The sequence below is a fragment of the Stegostoma tigrinum genome, chromosome 26 (genome assembly GCF_030684315.1).
Source record: "Stegostoma tigrinum isolate sSteTig4 chromosome 26, sSteTig4.hap1, whole genome shotgun sequence".
In the NCBI taxonomy this organism is placed as follows: Eukaryota; Metazoa; Chordata; class Chondrichthyes; order Orectolobiformes; family Stegostomatidae; genus Stegostoma; species Stegostoma tigrinum.
Genome location: NC_081379.1, coordinates 47005012 through 47028774, shown reverse-complemented (window position 1 = coordinate 47028774; position 23763 = coordinate 47005012). Strand labels below are relative to the sequence as shown.

General features: G+C 44.3%; 1 protein-coding gene across 6 annotated transcripts in view; it reads right to left on the bottom strand.

Moving 5' to 3' along the window:
• Nucleotides 1-1605: 1605 nt before the first annotated feature.
• Nucleotides 1606-23763, bottom strand: part of LOC125463948 (protein PML-like) — a 40325-nt gene continuing 18167 nt past the window's right edge. For all 6 annotated transcript variants that reach the window (XM_059655158.1, XM_059655159.1, XM_048555763.2 and 3 more), the window contains 8 exons: nucleotides 23012-23595; nucleotides 22260-22306; nucleotides 20184-20337; nucleotides 15425-15618; nucleotides 13380-13593; nucleotides 5701-5756; nucleotides 5091-5295; nucleotides 1606-4541 (listed from right to left, as the gene is read on the bottom strand). In XM_059655158.1, the coding sequence (XP_059511141.1) occupies nucleotides 3706-4541; nucleotides 5091-5295; nucleotides 5701-5756; nucleotides 13380-13593; nucleotides 15425-15618; nucleotides 20184-20337; nucleotides 22260-22306; nucleotides 23012-23595 (2290 nt within the window). In that variant the 3' untranslated portion in view covers nucleotides 1606-3705. The remainder of the gene's footprint in view (nucleotides 4542-5090; nucleotides 5296-5700; nucleotides 5757-13379; nucleotides 13594-15424; nucleotides 15619-20183; nucleotides 20338-22259; nucleotides 22307-23011; nucleotides 23596-23763) is intronic.

The following is a 23763-nucleotide window of genomic DNA, read 5'->3' as shown; positions in this document are numbered from 1 at the left end:
TACACTAAGTCACACTACTGTCCACAAACTACAACTGCAACACATCACATACCTTGCCAATTGTATTATTTTATTTAACTAATTAGACTTCAAGTTAGAAATATTATTCCAATGTTATCTGTTGTTGTATTAAATCATTTAAATAGATGAGCTACAAATTTGAAGCAATACTTCAAGCTCCAGTACTGTTTTAAACTACTATCAATGTTTTGAGGGACACAATCTCAAAACTCACCAACCACTTAACTGGTTACTTAATGAATGCTTTTATACACTCAACAGTTACTGGAGACAGAGAGAAAAATAAAATTGAGGATAGCCCCCTCTTTATCTGCCTGAGCCAAATGCCCAAGCTAACACTTATTCCTGTGTTGTATTTGGTCCTCACTGTCTCCACTCTGTTGTTCCAAAACCTTCCTGATTTCACGAAGCACTGATGACTCTCACCCTAGTTACAAACAACAGTAATAAACACCAACTCAGGTTACTATGAACTGATCAACAGATCATCACTGGCAGGCAGTTTCTCTTCAGCTAGATTTTTTTAATTAGCTTCCAGTTGTAAAACTCTAAGTCAGAGTCTGATTTTATAAATTATAACTTGAGAAAAAAATTACCAGAGAAATCCAAGCTGCACAAAATTCTCAAGTTGTACTCATTCCTTTTCACACTCTATCCTCAGTCTCCAATCTGAGCTTCCAATCTGCGGTGAGTAACTCACTCCTGTTTCCCCAGCGCTGGTCTAGCATCAATAAGGCACAAGTCAGGAGTGTGATAGATAGTCCCCATTTGGCTGGATGAGTGAAGCTCCAACAACACTGAAATAGATTGACATCATCCTGGACAAGTAGCCCACCTGATCAGCATCAGGAATCACACAACACCAGGCTATAATCCAACAGGTTTATTTGAAATCACAAGCTTTCATAACACTGCTCGTTCATCAGGTGGAACTCTGAAAGCTTGTGATTTCAAATAAACCTGTTGGATATAATGTGGTGAAAACCAAAAGAAGGGTGGATGCTGTAAATCTGAAACAAAAATAGAAATTACTGAAAAAGCTCAGCAGGTCTCGCAGCATTTCTGAAGAGAAATCAGAGTTAATGTTTCAGGTCCGGTGACCCTCCCTCAGATATAACCTGGTGTTGTGTGACTTCTGACTTTGCCCACCCCAGTCCAACACCGGCACCTCCACATCACACCTAACACCACTAGTGATAGCACTGAGTACCATCTACTCGGTGCACTGCATTAATTTATGGAGCCACCTTCAACAGCAACTTCCAATCCCACAACCTTGACATCTAGAATGTCGAGGGAAGCACTTGCATAGAAACACCACCACCTACAAGTTCACCTCCAAACCGCTCACCATCCTGATTTGGGACTACAGTATATCACTCTCCCCTCAGTGTCACTGGATCAAAATCCTAACAGCATTCTGAGTGCATTTACAACAGTTCAAGGCGGCAGCTCACACTACCTTCAAAGGCAATTAGACGTCAACAATAAATACTGGCCTTAACTGCTTCACTCGCATCCTAAGGACAAATACATTAAAACACTGGGGTTGCACTCCATTGCAGTCAATGTGTAAGTGCAGCCCCTTCCAATCCATCCCCTTACATTCTAAAGGCCTTGAATTCTAAGCTTTGCAGCTTTTCATGCTCTGGAAATCATGAATAACTGAAAGAATGCTCCAAAAATCATTGGCATAAAATCAACAGAACACAGCAGAATATTTATTCCCAGCATGATCACTGAATAAGAGGGAAAGGAAACAGTGGCCTATAAACAGCACCTTCCCTGAATTACAAACTTATAACAAGTTAGTGCTCCCAATGGCCCAAATTAGAAATAAAATGAGCATTGAAATACTTGCATAAAATGTCATAAAGATTTATTTTGAAAAACTGTGAACCATAAATTTGAAGTTTTCTATTTTGAACCTCGTGACAAATTTATACAGAGGTACAGTCTCAGTATAAAAGAGGTGGAATTAATCAGAGACAGTAGGAACTGCCGATGCTAGAGTCTGAGCCAACAAGGTGTGGAGCTGGATGAACACAGCAGGCCAAGCAGCAGAGGAGCAGGAAGGCTGACGTTTCAGGTCTGCACTCTTCTTCAGAAAATTAATCAATCACTTTACACCGAGATTGGTGTGACTGAGAGTCATTTTGTGGGATCCACCTATACCCGCAATTGATTCAATCACGTGTTTTGACTGGTAACATGGCAGATAATGCCTGAAAGGCTTTGTCTGCGGACAGTAGTCTGGAGGGTATTCTAGGTATGTTTCATACAGAAATCAGCTCCTTACACTGAGATTCCTGTGCTTAAATTCAGTCAGGACAAAGTATCTCCCTAGATGATGCAGCACTCAGTAAAAAGGAGGAAGTGGGGGAAAGAGGGTTGGTGCTGGTGCTAGTGGTTGAGGTGGGTCCTCAGACTGCCAGGTGAGATACAAATTGGCCTTGTCTCCCAGTGAAGATTTTATTCTTCCTTCTACTTTGGTCTGCCTTTACCAACTGGACAGAGTGTGGAATGTTGCCTAGAAACTCAGCGTATCTGTCTCCAACTCAAGGTTCCCTCTGAGCTGTGTGACCACATAGCACCCAGAAAGATCCCACACAAGTTGGCTCCTTTAGGTTACAGAGGGCGTGCCGGTAATGCAAAAATATAAATTATAGGAGATGAGGACTTAAACTAGGCATTTGAGCTTTTCCAAGAAAATTTAATGAGGGTTACTCATCCCCAACATCGGGCAAACAAGGATTTCCAGCTACCTGGAGCAAGCAAACTCCACGCTGGTGCTCATGCCCTCCAATCTCTTGCCAACTACACGCCCTCATAACTGATCCCATTTCACTTTCACTTACCAGTAATCAGTGGTATCATGTCCCAAGGAAATGAGGACTGTGATATTTGTCTAAAATGAGACCTTGCAGATGGATGCAGTAATTGTGTTTTCTGATCCTGTACCCCCTCTTTTGCTACAACAGCAACTCAAGGTCCACACACGGAACGGCTGCCTGACTGCCTTTTCCAAACAGTTTGTACAGGAGCCCTAACTGATGTGGAAAGGGAAACAAGGGTCACAATGCCAATGGATCCTTCAGTTTGGCTCATGCTCTCGGGCTCTGATGAGATCTGGGGCCTCTCTGATGTTGTCCCATTGTTCAGTTTCTATGGAGGTTTGGAAGAGGGCAGAATGTGGAGCAAGCAAGTGACCCAGTGTGTCCAGGGAGCTTGTAGGTGCACTGATCAGTATGACTAATGCTCAGAATGTCAGTGATCTACCAAAACACCTGAAGCAAAGCTCAGATGCAGTGGTGTGTCCATAGGCAATGTCTGGATAACATGAACTCTCCAACCTCAGAGTTCACAAGATAGCTACCGAGAGCAGGAATGTAGGCTGATTCTCTCCACCACTGCCCTGAACACGGATGCAGAAATTAGTGAGCTTGAACCTTCTAACCCCAAGGCCAGACACTCTGAACAACTGTTCCTAGAACAAAGGTTAAAGGAGTGGGCATTGACCACAGGACTGCTTCATGCATGCACACCATCTAACAGTCTCAGATCAGTGCTGGAGTGATAGAGAGGTGGTCTTAGATTAGAGTACAGTTCCACAATCTATTAACGGGAACTTACTTACTACATTCAACAAGCAGCTAATCAAATGACTGTGACCTCCCACAGGAATTACATTTGCCACAGCTGCCTGACGCACTCTTTTTCCACCTTTAGGCTCCTCATTGTACTCGGACAGTTTCTGCGTTTTCCTTTCTGTTGCTCGAAATAAGACCGAATTTGTTTTACAACCAGCTGCAGGTTCAAGAGGCCCAGATTGTCATAACCACGAAGCAGGTCTCGCAGTCCAAACTGCGGGTTATTGTTATGAGCCAGCTGCAGTATATGCAGGCTGATTCCCTCAGAAGCAAAATTATCGACAACCAGACGGGATATCATTTGCTGATCAAAGAGAGGTTGCAGTGATATTCTGCACTCGAGCTGAGAGAGTGTAAACTGACTCTTGCGAATTTGCCCTGGCGTAGGTTTTAGAACAGAATACAGCTCCTGTATGGCCCTCGCATTGCTCAGAGACCCTTCAGAAATAAATGATTCCTGAACACAGGCTGTGACTAAATTCTTCAATTTATAGCTCTTGACCTTTGACCTGGGGACAAGATACCTGGCCAGCCATAACATATCCAAGAACCCAGTCACACATCTGGCGAATTGATCTTTCATGAAGAGGTCCTCCCATGCCTTGTAAATGACTTGACAATCACGGACCCAAATGTTGTGGCCTGCTAACAGAGACCTCCCCAGTGACTGCAGGAACTGAAGGAACCCTGTCATAGCGTCCCGGATACTGCAGGTTGTTTGAGGTTCTCCTCTTAGGTACCAGACTCCATCCGTGACCTGTATTCCAGAGATGTTTGTAGCTCCTGCTGACACAGGTTCCCTGGGCAGGATATACTTGTCAAAGGTCTTCTCACCACTCACTGCTGACAGCTGAATAATATCACCGCTTCCTACAACAAATCATAAATAACATATTGTGCGTTAGTGACACCACTAATTCAGTAGCTACAATTCTGCTGTAGAGAAAGCTTTACCTTATCTACCTTCAGGCTGTGCTTGTCTAGGGTGTCTCTGATGGGCACAGCATGGGAAGAGTTTTACAGTATCTAAACAGGCCATTACTGTTCTTACATTCACCCATTAGCCATACATCTGAATAACTTCAATATGCTTTTTTGTAAAACATATAGGATGGTACACATATGGAATAAGCTGCCAGCAGAAGCAGTTGAGGAGAGTACATAACTTTTAAAAGGCATTTGGACGAACACCTGGATAGAAAAGGTTCAGAAAGACATGGGGGTAGAGTGGGTGTACATTTTGGTCAGCATGAACCAGTTTGGGTAGAAGGGCCTGTTCCCCGTGCTGTAGGATTCTATGACTCTAAGCAGAACCCTGATTAACTCTGACTTCTAAGTACTGCAATCCAGAACATCAACCAGCAAAAGTGCTCACAATAAGGAAAGAAAGGGAAAAATGGACATTATCAACGTTCTCACCTGTTCCTGTGGTCTGCAGTTGGAAAAACACCAGTGGACTCCCCCCCATTTCCAGACTGAGGTGAATTTGAGTTGCTTTATCTTGATTCCGATCTCCAATGCTTAGATTCAAATCATTTGGCTCCAAGCAATGAACAGATGACAAATTGTTCTCACTAGCTGTAGATGCCTCTCTGTGCATTGCAGACAGATGGGAAAATATGCCCTGAAAAAGACAGAGAATATTGATATTACCAATTTCTCTCTTCTCCCTTCTCTTTCATCTTCACCCAGGTTACACGGAGAGACCACAATGCTGCTGGGCCACCCCTTTACCGGTTTCATTTGTTGAGAGTTGGTAGGTAGTTTTCCAGCTGGATGTCCCAACTTGCTGTTAACCCTTCCCATTTACTCAGGCCAGGAGCCAGCTCCAGGGCACACTGTCTTGTCTCCACAGTGGCTTAGTTCTTCCGTGGCCAACAAATTCTGAAGTGGGGCTCTATCCAAGAGTACTCTTACACAAGGCTCACAGTGATACCCACAAAGCCACAAACTGATACCACTCATACTGCCTTATGCAGGTCTCTTCTGTCATGCAAATAGTTACAACATGTGCTGAGGAAACTCTTACCTCACTAGGGCCCCTGTTGTCCTCACTGCTTTCAGGTGATATTTTTATCCTTTTTTCTGTGTGAAGATAATAAAGTGTCAGCTTCCAGGAAAGGCTGTGTTTCCAGTGTTAGCTTTGCTTGTTCCGCATTTTACTCGCTCAATTTAACAGTGAATATGTTCTATATATCATGGCTTATAATCAAATGATATCAAAAGTCCGTCAATCCAAGACTGTAAATATGTCTCAAGTGTTTACTTTTAAAAACTCACCTTATTTCTTTTTAAAACTACCCTAATCCAGGATTGGCATTTGGCTGGAGCACACTTGGAATTTGGGAACAAGCAGCATCTATTTGGAACATTGACTTCAGGTGCCATTAAAGAACTGATTTAGGTGCTGTTTTAGTGTGCTTGCCTGCATTCCTGGGTCACAGGTAATGCTGGTTGACTGGAAGTGCGGGGAAAAAGTTGCTCCTCAAGTCCCTTTTAGATCTTTTAAATCCCCAAAAATATGCCCCCTGGTTTTGAACTCCCTACCCTAGGGAAAAAAACTTTTGCTTTTGACTTTATCTATACACATGATTTTATAAACCTCTAAAGGTCTCTTTTTCAGCATCCTATACTCCAGTGAAAAAGTCCCAGCTTATCCAGCCTCTCCTTATTGCTCAAACACTCCAGTCCCGGTAACATCCTTGTAAATCTTTTCTACACCCTCTCCAATTTAACAATATCCCACCTATGGTGGTATGATCAGGACTGCACGCAGTACTCTCAAAGTAGCCTCACCAATCTCCTGTACAATCGCAGCATGATGTCCCAACTCCCACACTCTATGGTCTGAGCATTGAAGGCAAGCACACCAAACACCCTCTTTACCACAACTGTCCATCTATGACACAGTTTTCAAAGAACTACTTCCCTGAAGCCCCTGGTCTCTCTATCCGACTGCCCTACCATTAACTATCTAAGTCCTTCCCTTCTTAGTCTTACCAAAATGCACCACTATCCAAATTAGATTCCATCTACCACTCCTCGGCCCACTGGCCAAATGATCAAGATCCCTTTTTAATTTTAAATGACTTGCTTCATTGTCCACTTTAACACCAATGTGTGGATGTAAACTGCAAACTTGCTAACCATGCTTCCTGAATTTTCATCCAATTTATTTATATAAATAATAAAACAGTGGACCAAGCATCAACCCCAGTGGAACACCGCTGGTCACCGTCCAAAAAACAAGCCATCTTTTGTCTCTTATCATCAAGCCAATTTGTATCTAACTGGCGAGCTCTCCCTGAATCCCATGTGACCTAACTTTACTAACCAGTCTACCATGTCAAATCCTGTCAAAGGCTTTACTAATGTCCATGTAGGCAAGGTCTACCACTCTACCCTCACATTCCTTCTAGGTTATGTTCTCAAATAATTCAATCAAATTTGAGACACACAATTTCCCATGCGTAAAGTCATGTTGGCTATGCCTAATCATTCTTGTCTCTCCAAATGCTTGTAAACCCTATCTTTCAGAATCCTGTCCAATAACTTACTCACCACTGAGGCCTTAGCATAATTGGAATCAATGAGTATCAGGGGAAAACTCTCCACTGGTTGGAGTCAAACCTGACACATAGGAAGATAGCTGTGGTCACTTTGGAGGTCAGTCACCTTAGCTCCAGGACATCTTTGTAGGAGTTCCTTAGGGTAGTGTCCTAGACCAACCATCTTCAGCTGCTTTATCAATGAATTTCCCTCCATCATGAGGTCAAAAGTGGGGATATTTGCTGATGACTGCACCATGCACTATTCACAACTCCCCAGCCACTGAAGCAGTTCATGTCCAAATGCAAGAAGATATGCATAATATCTAACCTTGGGTTGACCGGTGGTATTAAATATTCATGTCACACAAATCCAGATAACGATCATCTCCAACAAAAAGCAATCTAACCACCGCACCTTCGCATCCAAAGGCCTTGCCATCTCTGTATCCTCCTATCAACTGACCAGAAACTCAACTTGACTCACCAGGTAAACAGAGTGGCTACAAGAACAAATCAGAGGCTAGGAATACTGTAGTGACTAACTCACCTTCTGAATCCCCAAAACCTGTCCACAAGGCATAACTCAGGAATGTGATGGAATACTCCCCACTTGCCTGGATGAGCGCAGCTTCAACCCTCAAGCAGCTTGATGCCATCTAGCAGAAAGTTGCTTGTTTGTTGGAACCATATCTACCAACATCCACCAATATGGTCAGTAGTAGCAGCATCAATATCTACAAGATGCACTGCATAAATTTGCAAAAATCCTTAGACTACACCTTCCAAACCCATAACCACTTCCATCCAAATACATGGGAACACCAAGTTCCTCTTCAAATCACTCACCATCCTAACTTGGAAACATATCACTGTTCCTTCAGTGTCACTGGATCAAAATCCTGGAATTCCATCCCTAAGGACCTTGTGGATCACCCTACAGCACATGGACTGAAAAGGAGTTTAAGAAGACAGCTCACCATCATCATCTCAAAGATAACCAGGGACAGGCAATAAATGAGGTGCCCACATTGTTACAAGCGAATAAAAAAGATCTAACTGCACGTGGACCCTTCAGGATCAGTGTTTCACTGCAGCATAGAACATAGAACATAGAATATAGAACATAGAACAGTACAGCACAGAACAGGCCCTTCAGCCCACAATGTTGTGCCGACCATTGATCCTCATGTATGCACCCTCAAATTTCTGTGACCATATACATGTCCAGCAGTCCCTTAAATGACCCCAATGACCTTGCTTCCACAACTGCCTCTGGCAACGCATTCCATGCTCTCACAACTCTCTGCATAAAGAACCTGCCTCTGACATCCCCTCTATACTTTCCACCAACCAGCTTGAAACTATGACCCCTCGTGCTAGCCATTTCTGCCCTGGGAAATAGTCTCTGGCTATCAACTCTATCTATGCCTCTCATTATCTTGTATACCTCAATTAGGTCCCCTCTCCTCCTCCTTTTCTCCAATGAAAACAGACCGAGCTCAGTCAACCTCTCTTCATAAGATAAGCCCTCCAGTCCAGGCAGCATCCTGGTAAACCTCCTCTGAACCCTCTCCAAAGCATCCACATCTTTCCTATAATTGGGCGCCCAGAACTGGACGCAGTATTCCAAGTGCGGTCTAACCAAAGTTTTATAGAGCTGCAACAAGATCTCACGACTCTTAAACTCAATCCCCCCGTTAATGAAAGCCAAAACACCATATGCTTTCTTAACAACCCTGTCCACTTGGGTGGCCATTTTAAGGGATCTATGTATCTGCACACCAAGATCCCTCTGTTCCTCCACGCTGCCAAGAATCCTATCCTTAATCCTGTACTCAGCTTTCAAATTCGACCTTCCAAAATGCATCACCTCGCATTTATCCAGGTTGAACTCCAAGTGCCACCTCTCAGCCCATCTCTGCATCCTGTCAATGTCCCGCTGCAGCCTACAACAGCCCTCTACACTGTCAACGACACCTCCAACCTTTGTGTCGTCTGCAAACTTGCTGACCCATCCTTCAATTCCCTCGTCCAAGTCATTAATAAAAATTACAAACAGTAGAGGCCCAAGGACAGAGCCCTGTGGAACTCCACTCACCACTGACTTCCAGGCAGAATATTTTCCTTCTACTACCACTCGCTGTCTTCTGTTGGCCAGCCAATTCTGTATCCAAGCAGCTAAGTTCCCCTGTATCCCATTCCTTCTGACTTGAATGAGCCTACCATGGGGAACCTTATCAAATGCCTTACTGAAGTCCATATACACCACATCCACAGCTCGACCCTCATCAATCTTTCTAGTCACATCCTCAAAAAACTCGATAAGGTTTGTAAGGCATGACCTACCCCTCACAAAGCCGTGTTGACTGTATTTGATCAAGCCATGCTCTTCCAGATGGTCATAAATCTTATCCCTCAGAATTCTTTCTAACACCTTGCAGACGACAGACGTGAGACTTACCGGTCTATAATTGCCGGGGATTTCCCTATTTCCTTTCTTGAAGAGAGGAATTACATTTGCCTCTCTCCAGTCCTCAGGTACGACTCCAGTGGAGAGCGAGGATGCAAAGATCTTCGCAAGTGGCGAAGCAATTGCATTTCTCGCTTCCCAAAGCAGCCGAGGACAAATCTGATCCGGGCCTGGCGACTTGTCAATCTTAATGTTTGACAAAATTTTCAGCACATCAGCTTCGTCTATCTCTATCCATTCCAGCATGCACACCTGCTCTTCAAAGGTTTCATTCACTACAAAGTTCGTTTCTTTCGTAAAGACAGAAGCAAAAAAACTCATTTAGGGCTTCCCCTACCTCCTCAGGCTCCACACACAAGTTCGCTATGCTATCCCTGATCGGCCCTACTCTTTCTTTGATCATTCTCTTATTCCTCACGTAAGTGTAAAATGCCTTTGTGTTTTCCCGGATTCCTTCTGCCAAGCCTTTCTCGTGTCCCCTCCTGGCTCTCCTCAGACCATTTTTGAGCTCCTTCCTTGCCTGCATGTAATCCTCTCTAGCTGAACTTGACCCTAGCTTCCTCCACCTTATGTAAGCTACCTTCTTCCTTTTCACGAGAAGCTCCACCGCTCTCGTCATCCAAGGTTCCTTAATCTTACCCCTTCTTGCCTGTCTCAGAGGGACATATTTACTCATCACTCCCAACAACTGTTCCTCAAACCGTCTCCACATGTCTATAGCTCCCTTACCATGGAACAACTGCTCCCAGTCCATGCTTCCTAAATCATGTCTAATCGCATCATAGTTTCCTCTTCCCCAATTAAATATCCTCCCATTTTGCCTAATCCTCTCCTTCTCCATAGCTATGTAGAATGTGAGGCAGTTATGGTCACTATCACCAAAATGCTCTCCCACCACAAGATCTGATACCTGCCCCGGCTCGTTTCCGAGCACCAAGTCTAGAATGGCCTCTCCCCTCGTCGGCCTGTCAACGTACTGCGTTAGGAAACCCTCCTGAACACACCTTACAAAAACAGCTCCATTCAAATCTTCTGCTCGAAGGAGGTTCCAATCAATATTAGGAAAGTTAAAGTCACCCATTACAACAACCCTACTACGTCCACACTTTTCCAAAATCTGTCGACCTATGCTTTCTTCAATCTCCCTGCTGCTATTGGGGGGCCTGTAGTAAACCCCTAACGAGGTGACTACTCCCTTGCTGTTCCTAATTTCCACCCACACTGACTCAGTAGGCAGATCTTCCTCGACAAAGGAAGCTTCTGTAGCTGTGATACCCTCTCTGATTAGTAGTGCTACACCCCCTCCTCTTTTTCCCCCTTCCCTATTCTTTTTAAATGTTCTAAACCCTGGAACATCCAGCAACCATTCCTGCCCACTAGGTTTAATGCAAGATTACATATTAAAAGTTTGAAAGGCCTTTGAACAATCACAAACAAATATAATTTGCAGATAGCAAGAACTGCAGATGCTGAAGTCAGAGATTACACAATGCGGTGCTGGAGGAACAAGCAGGCGAGGCAACAGAGGAACAGGAAAGTTGACGTTTTGGGTCAGAACCCTTCTTCAGAAATGGGGCTTCCCATGGCCTGCTGTGTTCCTCCAGCTCCACACTGTGTTATCCCAAATATTATTTGTTACTGTTTAAGTGCTTCTCATGATTCAAAGTTCCAAACACTTTTTATTTTGTCTTGGATTGTGGGTGTCACTCCGCAGCTTGTCTCAGTGTCAGAATTTGTTGCCTGTTCCTAATTCCCCTTGAACTGAGTTTACTATGGGTCAGGAGTCACGTATTGGCAGTGTGTGTAAGATTGGCAGATTTCTTTCCCTGAAGGACCCATTGGGTTCTCTCGAGTTGACGATTGAGTAATAGTCACCATAACTCAGACTAGTTTTGGATTCCGGACTTATTAATCAATCATCGTGGTGGTGGGATTTGAACCGATGTCTCTCTGGATTCCGAGTTTAGTAACATTACCCGTACACCACCTCTCCCAGGGAGGCAATCCACTCACTTCGTTACAAATTGCAGGTGAAACCATGGTTGACTTGTACTCCTTTTAACCTGGTGAACTGTGTTTGCTGCTCAACTTGGGGAAGACTAATCGCAGGTCACGAGAACTGCTTCTGAAAAGTCTGCAGCATCTCTCTGCTCAGTTGCAGTCTCATTATTTTAGATTCTCTACTCCACTCAAAGATCCGTCTCCTCGGCCTGCTACTGTGCTCCAAGTAAGCTCAGTGTAAACCTGAGGAGGAGCACCTCATCTTCCAATTTGGCACGTTAGGCTTTCCAGATGCAACATTCACCTCAACAACTTCAAACCAGCTTCTGCTGTTTTTGATGGCAATAGTCTGTTGTGTGCCTTCTTCCACACACCACCTGTTTCCAGTACTTGTCTCATTTCATCTCCACTTGTCATTTCCTTCCACAGAAGTTCCCATTTGATGGTTCCCACCCCTTCTCCCTGCCATTGTACTTTGCTTAATGCTGTTAAAGTATGTAATTTCTGCCACTTCTGACAAAGGGTCACTGATGTGAAAAATTAACTGTTTCTCTCTCCCACAGGCTGGAAAGATATTAGTCATCATGCAGATTGACTGAAACTGCACTAACACTGAAAGATCCCATAAGGGCCCTGCAAATGGACAAGGATGTTACTTCAATAAGAGACAAGCTAGCAGATGCAAATATTGAATCTCACTACATCCACAAGTGACTGTGATTTCTGTTTAACTCAATGCACCAACATCGCACAGAAACAAGCCATTCAGCCTAACCAGTCCTTTCTGATTTGATGTGCAACTTCTCCCATCTATCCTCAACTTCGTATTTTATTCCCCTTCATACACTTGTCTAGCTTCCCCTTAAACATCTTCATACTATTCACTTCAAGCAATTCCTGTGGTACAGAGTTCCACATTCTCACCACTCTTTTGGTAAAGATTCTGTCTATGTCTCAGAAGGTTTGGACTTCTTGGTGACTATCTTATATTGATGACCACTAGTTATTCTCTTCTTCCCAAAGCAAAAAACATTGGCTCTATAAATCTCTTCTCCCAACATTTCATTGTAAAATATCTCAGACTTCACCTTTTCCAAAACAAATAAAAACATATCCTATAAATGGTTTACGGATGTGTATGCCCGTGCATTTCTGCTTATCAAACATCTCCAGGAAGCATCTGATGTTAATTTTCTAGATGAAGTATTACGCTATATCTAACCCCATTGTCCTGGGAGTATTTGATGGGGACAGTATGAAAGGAGCTTTTCTCTCTAACTACTCCTGTTCTGCATGTGTCTTGGGGGTGTTTCATGAGGACAGTATGGAAGGAGCTTTTCTCTCTAACTACTCCTGTTCTGCATGTGTCTTGGGGGTGTTTCATGAGGACAGTATGGAAGGAGCTTTTCTCTGCATATAATCTCATTCTGCACTTGTCCTGGGAGTGTCTGATGGGGACAGTATCGATTGAGGGACCTCTACTTTGAGTTTCAGAGCACAGAGGCAGCTTTACTCTTAATCCAATCTCATACTGCATCTGCCTTCGATACTCAATTCTTGTGATTTTGGGACCTCCTTTGAAACTGTGCACTTGAACACTACATGATTTGCATAGTTTAGACTGTGAGCTGAATGCGCTTTACAATCCTTGTGTCACAGTGAAACACTGACATCTTGCATCCTGACCTGTTGGCAGTTGCCAGGGTTCCTTTTCTATTTCAAAGGAAATGTTTGGCATAGTCCCGTCCATGTTGCTCTGGACTAGGAGTCCGGGTTGGCAGTCAGATGCAGGCTTCACGCTATAATTATGTTCAGAGTGCAGGCACTGTTTTTTGGTCTTTGCCACTTTCTCATCCTCTGGTGACTGTGATCGTTTTTTCCGCCTTTTATCTGAAACTTTCTGCAGATAAAGAAAATGAGTTCAGTTTCAGACAGAATGAGTTGCCCTCAATAACCAGTATTTCCAGCTTATCACTCATTTAGGAGTTTTTGTTCCCCTTCCAGCAGTGCAGTAAATTCCAGTGGAGGGGCCAGGGCTCTATTCAGCTGCTTTACTCAGTCTTGTTCCATTAACAGAGACTAGGCTCCAATTTAGCTCAAAAGGTGATACTCTTACAAGGTCATGGTTTCAAGGCCCACTCTGGAAACTTGAGCACACAATCAAAACTGACAGTCCAGTGCTGACACCAAACATGAGATCCTATCTGCCCTCTCAGATGGAGAGGAAATATCCCATGGCACTATTTCAAATCAAAATAGGGAGGCTGGCTCTGATCTCCTGCAGGCTAAGATTTGTAGGTCAGGAAAATCTCAAAAAACAGTTTCTGATTACCACCACATGGCTATTTATGGGAGCCTGCCCTGAAAAATTTGGCTGCAATGGTAACTATTCCTCAGGCATAAAACACTGGTGCTAATTATCTTGACACATCCAGAGATCATGACAGACACAACAGATTCCTGCTGTGGAGGTTAGGAAAACATCTTCCCAACAGATTGGCATTAAGACCATCAACATTGAAGTGAGAGATGGGGAACACCTATTCTCACAGACCAGCCTCCATTCATATATCAGCTCCACAATGGGCAGTGCTCCGTTTTCAGGGTTGGTAGTTTGTGCACTATGCATTAAACATAAAGCCACATTCTCACCAGGAGGAGGCAGCCCTGCAACAGCAAAGAGGGAAAAAGGGGGTCAGTATTATTCAAGTCACAGAAAACTGGGCTTATCTATACTTGCCCCCTGGTTGACCTTGCTGATTGGTTTAATTGTGAACCTTGCGCTTGGCTGAAGTGGTCTCTGAGCAATAACAAACAAGGTCATGGCTGTGACTCACTGGTTGCAGAAGGACCTAACAGGTCTCTGGCGACTGGTTCCAAGCCACAAGTGGCACTGTCTTCTTACTCTCAGGTACTGCCTGGCTGGCCTGGGTGAGGGTGTAGCCACTTTGAGAAAGAACCACCTTGCTGGACCATCTGGGGGCACGCAAGATGGTCCCCCATCCGTTTCAGCCCCTACGGATGAAATTCCAATGAGCTGTAGGTGAACAGTCTGCTGGCTATCTCGGAAGCTACTGCAGCCCATGGTCACTACCCGTTCCAGAGGGATATTGCTTATCCTTTCCAAACAGACAGTGGTGGTCGATGTTCTGCACAGCTTCAGGGTTTTATTTGCTCTATTTGTGGGGTGTGGGTTTCACTGACATGACCATCATTTGATTCCTCTCCCTAATTGCCCTTGAACTGAGTGTTCTGCTCAGCCACTTCAGAGGGTGGTTAAGAGTCAACCGCATTGCTGTGGGTCTGGAGTTAGGCCAGACCAGGAATGGAGAGTGGACTTTCTTTCCTCAAGGACACCAGATGGTTTTCTACATCAACAGATTATAATTTAATGATCACTGTGCCTGTGTCTAGCTTTTTATTTCAGATTTCTTAATTGTAATGAAATGTCACCAGCTGCCATGATGGGATTTGGTGTCCCCACAAGAGCAGCCTGGTCTCTGCCTTGATATTACCACTGTAGTACCGCCTCCTCCAGTATTCCCGAAAGAATGCTGTTCAGTGTTCACTCGTTTTCCCTCCATGAAGCCTCCTCACCAGATGGTGGACACTGGCTTCCTGACATTCTGGGTGGTGCAAGTCCCTCCCACAGATCTAAAGTGCTACCCAGTCAGACTCTGCTGCTTATTCTCAGACTCCAGGAAGGCAGATTTGAAGGATAAAGTTAATACCTGGTGCTTCTCCGTGACTTTGCTTGGGAAAGAATGTCCACTTGGCCACACATTGCTTGCCGATGCACTGCAGACAGAAGTCAGAGTCAAAGTCTGCTTAGATCTCTCACCTTCCCCTCCTACCACATTAGTGAATGGCAGTCTGAGAGAGTCCACTGAGTCACTCTGTCCTTGGTTTGCTCTTTGCGAACAGCCTACAGGAAGAAACAAGAGCAGCCCATTACAGTGCAGCCTTGGGCCATGCCTTCATCGAGACTGAGGTGTAGTGTACTCATGGGGACCATGTAACCACTGTAAACTGCTGTAGAGGTCCTCACCTGGTCTGACCTACAAGTAACTCCAGACCCACAGCAATGCAGGTGATGCTCACCTGCCCTCTGAAATGGCCTAGCAAGTCAATTCAGTCGTATCAAACTGCTAAGAGGTCGCTAACAAGATGAACAACTAGGGAACATAAACAACGGTGGCAAACTTACCTCTGTAAACCCTGCAATGTGCTTTTTATCAACAGCTGGAGGCTTGTACCAAATCTGGGACAGCTGTCTCACCGACTAGTCAAGCTACACAGTTACACTCATGGAATCATACCTTACAGTGTCTCAGACACCACCATCACCATCCCTGGACATGTCCTGTCCCACTGTCAGGACAGATCAGGCAGAAGTGGTAGCACAGTGGTATATGGTCAGGAGTCGTCAACATTGACTCCAGACTCCATGCAATCTCATGGTGTCAGATCAAACATGGCCAAGGAAATCTCCTGCTGATTACCATGTACTGTCCTCCCTTGGCTAGAGAATCAATGCTTCTCCACGTTGAACAATATTGAAGCATGGAAGGTGGCAAGGGTGCAGAATGTATTCTGGATGGGGAATTTTAATGTCCACCAGCACGACTGGCCAGTAGACCGGTCCTGCAGCAGGTAGTAAGGGAACCAAAAGGGGAAATGTCACAAATGCATCTGTCCATGACAGTATTGGTAGGAGTGACTACCTCACAGTCCTTGTGGAGGCGAAGTCCTCCCTTCACACTGAGAATACCCTCCAACGTGATGTGGGACAGACTTTGAACAGATCTAGCAACTCAAAACTGGGTCTCCAGGAGATTCATCTGCTGCTGATGGCCCACAGAATCTGTATTCTCAGTGGACATTGAAGAAGGTTATCTAATATTACAAAAGAGATTATCATCAGTTGGGTCAATATGCTGCAGGGTGGCAAATCAAGTTTAATTTGGGCTAAATGTGAGGTATTGCAGTTTGGTAAAACAAGCAAGGCCAGGACTTATACAATTAAAATGGTAGGGCCCCAGGCAGTGTGGCAGAACTGAGAGACCTAGGGGTTCAGGTACATAATTTTTTGAAATTTGCATAACATGTAGACAGTGGTGGTTAAGAAGGCATTTAGTGTGCTTGTCTTTATTGCTCAGACCACGAGCATAGGAATTGGGACGTCATGTTGACATTGTACAGGGCATTGCAGAGGTCTCTTCTGCTGTATTCTGCGCAGTTCTGGTCACCCCGTTATAGGGAAGAATATTATTAAACTGGAGAGAGTTCAGAAGAGATTTACCGGGATGTTGCTGGGAATGTAGGGTTTAAACTATAAAATTAGGCTGGATTTCTTTCACTGGAGTGTAGGAGGTTGAGGGGTGGTAAAATCATGAGGGATATAGATAAAGATGAATAGCAAAGGTCTTTCCCCTAAGACGGGGGAATATTTTGAAGGTGAGAGGTGAAAGACTCAATAAGAACATTAGAGACAACTTGCTTACATAGGACAGTTTCATGTGTGGAATGAACTGCCAGAGGAAGTGGTGGATGCACGCACAGTTACAATGTTTATGAAGATCATGAATAGGAACGGTTCGGAGGGATGTGCGCCAGACACAGGCAGATGGAACTAGTTTAGTTTGGGAACATGGTCTGCATGGACTGGTTGGACCAAAGGGTCTGTTTCCATGCTGTATGACTCTGTGATTCTAATTCCCCCACTCTACCATTACCATCAAACGAGGCAATCAGCCAGGCTCAATGAAGGGGGCACAAGAACCTGCCAGGAGCCACACCAGGCATACCTGAAAATGAGGCGTCAATCTGGTAAAGCTGCAATTTGGGACAACTTGTATGCCAAACAGTACAAGTAACAAGTGATAGACAGGACTAAGCAATTCCACAACCAACAGATCAGATCTAAGCTCTGCAATCCTGCCACATCCAGTCATGAATGGTGGTGGACAATTAAACATTGGAGGTGGTCTCACAAATATCTCCACCCTCAATAATGGGGGGATCTAGCACATCAGTGTAAAGAATAAAGCTGAAGCATACACAACAATCTACAGCTACAAGGGCTGAGTGTACAATCCTACTTGGCCTTTTCCCGAGATGCCAGAAACAGTTCCAACCAGGAGTCATTCCGGACCAGAAACATTAATTGTGTTTGTCTCAGTCTTCACTGATGCTACCAGACCTGCTGGGTTTCTCCAGCACTTTCTGTATTTATTCCAGATTTCCAGCAACCGCAGTATTTGGCTTTTACAAGGGGTGAGGGGGCCTGGCAGAAGCCAAGCTGAGCAAACTATTCTGCTCCTCACTAAATCTCCTTTAACAGCTCTGTCCAAACCTGTGGCCTCAATCCTAAGGGCAGCGGATACTTGGCAACTCTGCCAAGCTCCTCCCCAAGCCACACATTATCCTGACTTTGAAACATATCACCGTTCCTTCAATCACTGAGTCCGACCCTGGAACTCTCTCCCTAACAGCACTGTGGGCCTGCCTACACCAAATGGAATGCAACGGTTCAAGAAACTCACCACCATCTTCTCTATTGAAATTAGACGGCCAATAAATTCTGGCAACACATACAGCCCATGAAAAAACGTTTTTAAAAAAGTGACAAATAACTTATCATTTGGAAGCGTATGGAGTCATAAATTAAACTGAAGTCTTTTTTTCTTAAGATAGGAAAATCATTGTGACAAACTTGATTGAGCTCTTAGATGAAGGAAGTGTTCATTTTTGGGTATGGTTATTTGAGAAGGCTGTCACAGCCTTGAAGAGATTTATTAAATGGTGCAGGAATGATGGAATGCAGCTCTGTGGAGAGGCTGGGATTGGTCTTGATTCGTGGAAAAGTTAGAGGATTTAAGGCAGTTCAAAATCCAGAGAGGGTTTTGCCAGTTGAGAAAAACTGTTTCTAATGGCAGAAACATTGGTGATGGGGCGAATACTTGTTTTTTTGTGTAAATGAGTTGAAATGCCTTGCCCTGGATATTTGATACGGATGTGGGAAGCAGGAGCCAGGTCTAATTCTGCATCAGAAACTGACCTCCAGTGGGAAACATACTGAAGCTAAGACCTCATCCTTAAAATTGATACCAAGATGACCTTCCTGTCTGCTTAAAGGGTAGGAATGGAGATGGATCAGGGTTCAGCGAGACTCCCAGGGCAGCAATCACTAATATTTCTAGGTGATTTAAGGGAGAAATCTACTCAATGTGCCAAAGTTTTCCACTTCAGCAGAGATGTGACAGGGGAGCCTGAACAAATCTGCACCCAGTACAATTAAACAAGGTCACCTAAGAGGCAGGGAAACCTATCCTAAAATGTTTCTCCATCTTCAGCCAAAGGGCTTCAGGCCAGGCTACTGCACAGCCTCATGCTGCTGCTTTATTCAGCAGGAGCTTGGGTGCCCGTCAATGAACCTGACCATGAAAATTTACTACAGCCAGCACATCCTGGGATCAACAGAATTAAACCTGGCCTCATGTCAACCAGAGAGGATTCCCTGTTTTGAAGGTGATACACCTCTGAGGGAGTGCTAGCCCAAGGAAGGAGCAGATTGAGAAAAATCTTTAAATCATACGAGGAGGAGGAAGTCATTCACCCCGATCCATGGCTGATCATTCAACTCAGCCTCCCAATCCCACTTTCTCCCCATACCCTTTGATCCCTTTAGGCCTCAGACTGTATCCAACTCCTTCCTTTTGATTTGACCTCAACTGCTTTCTGCAGCAGAGAATTTTTTAGTCTCATCACTCTCTGGATAAAGAAATTTTGATCTCAGTTCTAAACAACCTACCCTATATCCCTACACTGTGTATAGCACAATAGGAGCCCCACTATGCCCAAATCAGCAATTCATCCCAGTTCTTCCTTCATTATCCTGCAGATATTCCCTTTCAAATGCTTCCTTTTGATAGTTCACACTGAATCTGCTTCCTCCTTTTATTTGCTTCAATTGTCCATCCAATTTCTTTTTGAAAGCATCAATTGTTTCTGTTCCAACACTCTCGTGAGCAGGGACTCATGTTCTCCACAGTTCCGAAGAATGAGAGGTGATCTCGTTCAAAACAAGCAAAGGTCTTACGGGGATCAACAGGGCCAACACAGGAAGGATGTGGGGTTTAGAACCGGGGAGACTGTCGCAGAATATAGGATAGGCCATTTAAGACTGAGACCAGTACGGACTTGACTAGAGGGGGATGAATCTTTGGAATCCTCTCCACAAAGGGACGTGGAAGTTCATAGATTTCTACACATTAAAAACTTCAATAATAAATGGAGATAGAGCAGGAGTACGGTATTAAACAGATAATGAGCCAAAATCTCATTGAATGGAAGGATTAAAGGGCTGAATGGCCTACTCTTGCTTCTACTCCTTACATTCATAAGTAATAACCCAGTGTAGGCCAGACCCTGTGGTTTACAAAGATGTTAAAAAGATCGCTTTTAAAGATCTGTTAAAAAGATACTTGCTATTTGGTGACGTCACATTCTCGAACTCGAACTCAAACTCATCGGTGCTGCTCACGGTTGCTCTGAGCATCTCTTCAGCTGCTGGGTGGATCAGGAAGTTGCCTGGGCTCACTCCTGCTGCAGGTCTCTCCTGGTCGTGATTTGAAAACGTGTCCTGGTAACAGAGCAACAGCAAGAAATTCTACCTGTATCGATGGAGTCACTGTGACGAGAGTCCCCCTCTCCTGGGGCCAAAACGTTACAAAGGCATTTCCTGGCTCCTTGTGGTGGTTAAGCCAACTGAGAGCAAAACTGGAGAACGGTGTAGAACTTTCTAGTCAGTCATGCAATGGGAAAACACTGGAGCCCCTTCGATCACCGTCCACAGCTCGAGACCACAGAATTCACACAAAGGTGCACCATGTCACATGGTGGGGGAAGGCAATGGTTTCGTGGTATTATGTTGGACTGTTAATCCAGAGACCCAGGTACTGTTCTGGGGAGCCGGGTTTGAACCCTGCTATTGCAGATAGTGAAATCTGAATTTCAATAAACATCTGGAATTAAAAGTCTAATGACAACCATGAAACCACAGACATTTTTTTTTCTTGACAATCTGCTTTGCTCATGTCCTTTAGAGAAGAATATTGCCACCCTTACCGGGTCTGCCCTACACGGGATTCCAGACCCACAGCAATGTGGTTGACTTTTAATTTTGGGGATGGGCTATAAATGCTGATGCCCTCATCCCATGAATGAATTAAAAAAAGTTTGGGACTCCCAGGGTGAACTTTTGTCTTCGCACTCAAAAGTATACCCACACACACAGCAGCTATTATCAAATTGGACCCAGGTCCAAAGCAGACCATATTGACAGCATTAGATACAGTCAGCATGCAATTATGAAAGTAATGTTACGCTTAACTAATCCACTGTTGTTCTTTGAAGACGTAACTAGTAGAAGAGATAAGGGAGAACCAGTGGATGTGGTGTATTTGAATTTCAAGAAAACTTTTGATAAGGTCCTACCTATGAGACTAGTGAGCAAAGTTAAAGTACAGGTAATATACTAGCATAGTTTGAGAATTGGTTGACAGATTGACCAGTTTCCAATTTCCAGGAAGAAGGTGACCAATGGTGTAGCACAGGAAGCAGTGCTTTGGCCCCAGCCAATCACGATATCCATAATGGATAAAGAAATCAAAAGAAATATTTCCAAGTTTGCTAACAACACAAACCTAGGTGGGATTAGGAATTGGGAGGAGGATGCAAGCAGGCTTCAGGGTAATCTAGACTAAAGTGGCAGATACCGTATAACATAGATAAATGTGAGGTTATACACTTTGGTGTGAAATACAGAAAGGCAGAGCAATATATTGGGAAGTGTGCATCTACACCAGTCAATGCAAGGTGCAGCAATTATGAAAACAAATCACATGTTCATCCTCATTGCAAGTGAATTTGAGTTGAAAAGTAGGGATGTCTGACTGTGGTTATACTGGGCCTTAGTGAGACCACACCTGCGCAGTTTTGGACTCTCTACCGCAGGAGGATATCCTTGTCAAAAAGAGATTGCAGCAAAGATTCAACAGGGTATCCAGTGGAGTTCAGAAGAATGAGGAGAGATCTGTTTGAACTACATACCACTGTAACAGACTAGACGCAGGGAGGGCGTTTTACTTGGCTGCAGAGTCTATACCAGGGAACTCAGTCTCAGGATACCGAGAAGACCATTTAGGACTGAGATAAGGAAACATTTCTTCATTCAGAAGGTGGTCAACCTGTGTAATTCACTATCACAGAAGGATATGAAGATGGGTAACTGAGTATACTCAAGAAAGAGATTGACAAATGTTTAGATATTGAAGGCAACAAGAAAACAGGAATATGGCATTGAGATAGGGGATCAGACATGATCAAATTGAATGTCAGAGCACGTTTGAATGGCCTACTCCTGCTCCTCATTTCTATCCTATCCCACTCCCTTAGCTATAACTGTGGGTTAGATGAACACCACAGAATTGGGCATCCCGTACTGCCATATTGACGGCTTCAGTGTTTCCATCCAGCAGCCATCTCCACCTCTGCAGTACTTACCAGCAGCATGTCCTCAGCTTCAGAATCATCAGCCCCCTCGCTCGGTTCTGAAATCAAAAATGTAACCATCAGATGGAGGCAAATTGTTACCAAGGTGAATTATCAATAAACGAGGACAATGCAGCAAACTTCACATTCCTAAAGTGTGACTGGATGAATATCAGTGAGGGCCCTCAAAATTGGAGACACGTTCCTTTAACTAACACACAATTTAACAGGGAGTTCCACAGGAAAAGTTGTTGCTTGAGAGCACGTTCATTCATTCATTAAAAGCACCAAACACTACCAGGACGGGTATAGCACAGGGTTAGACACAAAGTAAAGCACCCAATGAATAGATTAGATTAGATTCCCTACAGTGTGGAAACAGGCCCTTCAGCCCAACAAGTCCACACCACCCCTTGATGCATCCCACCCAGACCCGTCCCCCATAACCCACACACCCCTGAACACTATGGGAAATTTAGAATGGCTGATCCACCTAGCCTGAACATCCTTGGACTGTGGGAGGAAACCGGAGCACCCAGAGGAAATCCACGCAGACACGGGGAGAATGTACAAACTCCACACAGAAAGTTGCCCAAGGCTGGAATTGAACCCAGGTCCCTGGCGCTGTGAGGCTGCAGTGCTAATCACTGAGCCACCGTGCCAGCCACAAATATACACTGTCCCCATCAAATACTCCTTTCGCAACTCCAGCACACGATCAGATGCAAAGTAATATTTCTCTAAACTGATTAAGTATCAGTTACCTTCTTTGCAAAACAGTGTTCCCAGTAGATTCTGTGTTTCCAATGTGCATTCTATGAACTCAATCCAAGTGTCTTCCTTACTCACATCCTCAAATGTCTCGGTCGCAACGGCTGTCAGTGCTGACTTGATTGTATTGTACATCACCATCATCTCCTCACTGCTACCAAACCTCAACAAGTTTCCTGCCTGCACTTTGCCAGCTCCCAATCGTTTAATTATTTGTTCTGCATTGTTCAAGCTGTTGGTCAATCTCCTCTCCACAGAACTGCACTCACTCTCTAGCTCTGTCAGCAATGCATCGCCTTGCCTATTAATCTCTTCAATAGTGGCTAAAGCTTTCTGTTTTATTAATGCTTCTGTATTATTTTTCGCAATATCCAGGCTTTCTTTCAGGCATTTCAGTTGTTTTTGGGCTTCAATGAATTTGTTCTGGTTTTCCTGGATTGCCTCCACCATTTCTTTCAACTCTTCCTTCTTCAGAATGGCTTCCTGCTTAATGTCGTGGTAACAGTGCTCTGGGGAAATGTGAGAAAGAAGTAGGCAATTGCAGCAAATGCTCATGGAACAAGTCTTGCAGAAAAACCTGAAAAGAAAGTCAAACACAGCAAGGCTGACATGTTAAAACAGAGGCGCAACAACAACTGCACAACATTTACATAGCAGTCTTAGCACATTAAAGCATCCACCACAGGAGCTGTTGATGGAAATTAAAATTATAGGGGCAGACGAAGGGTTAAATCTCACAATGATC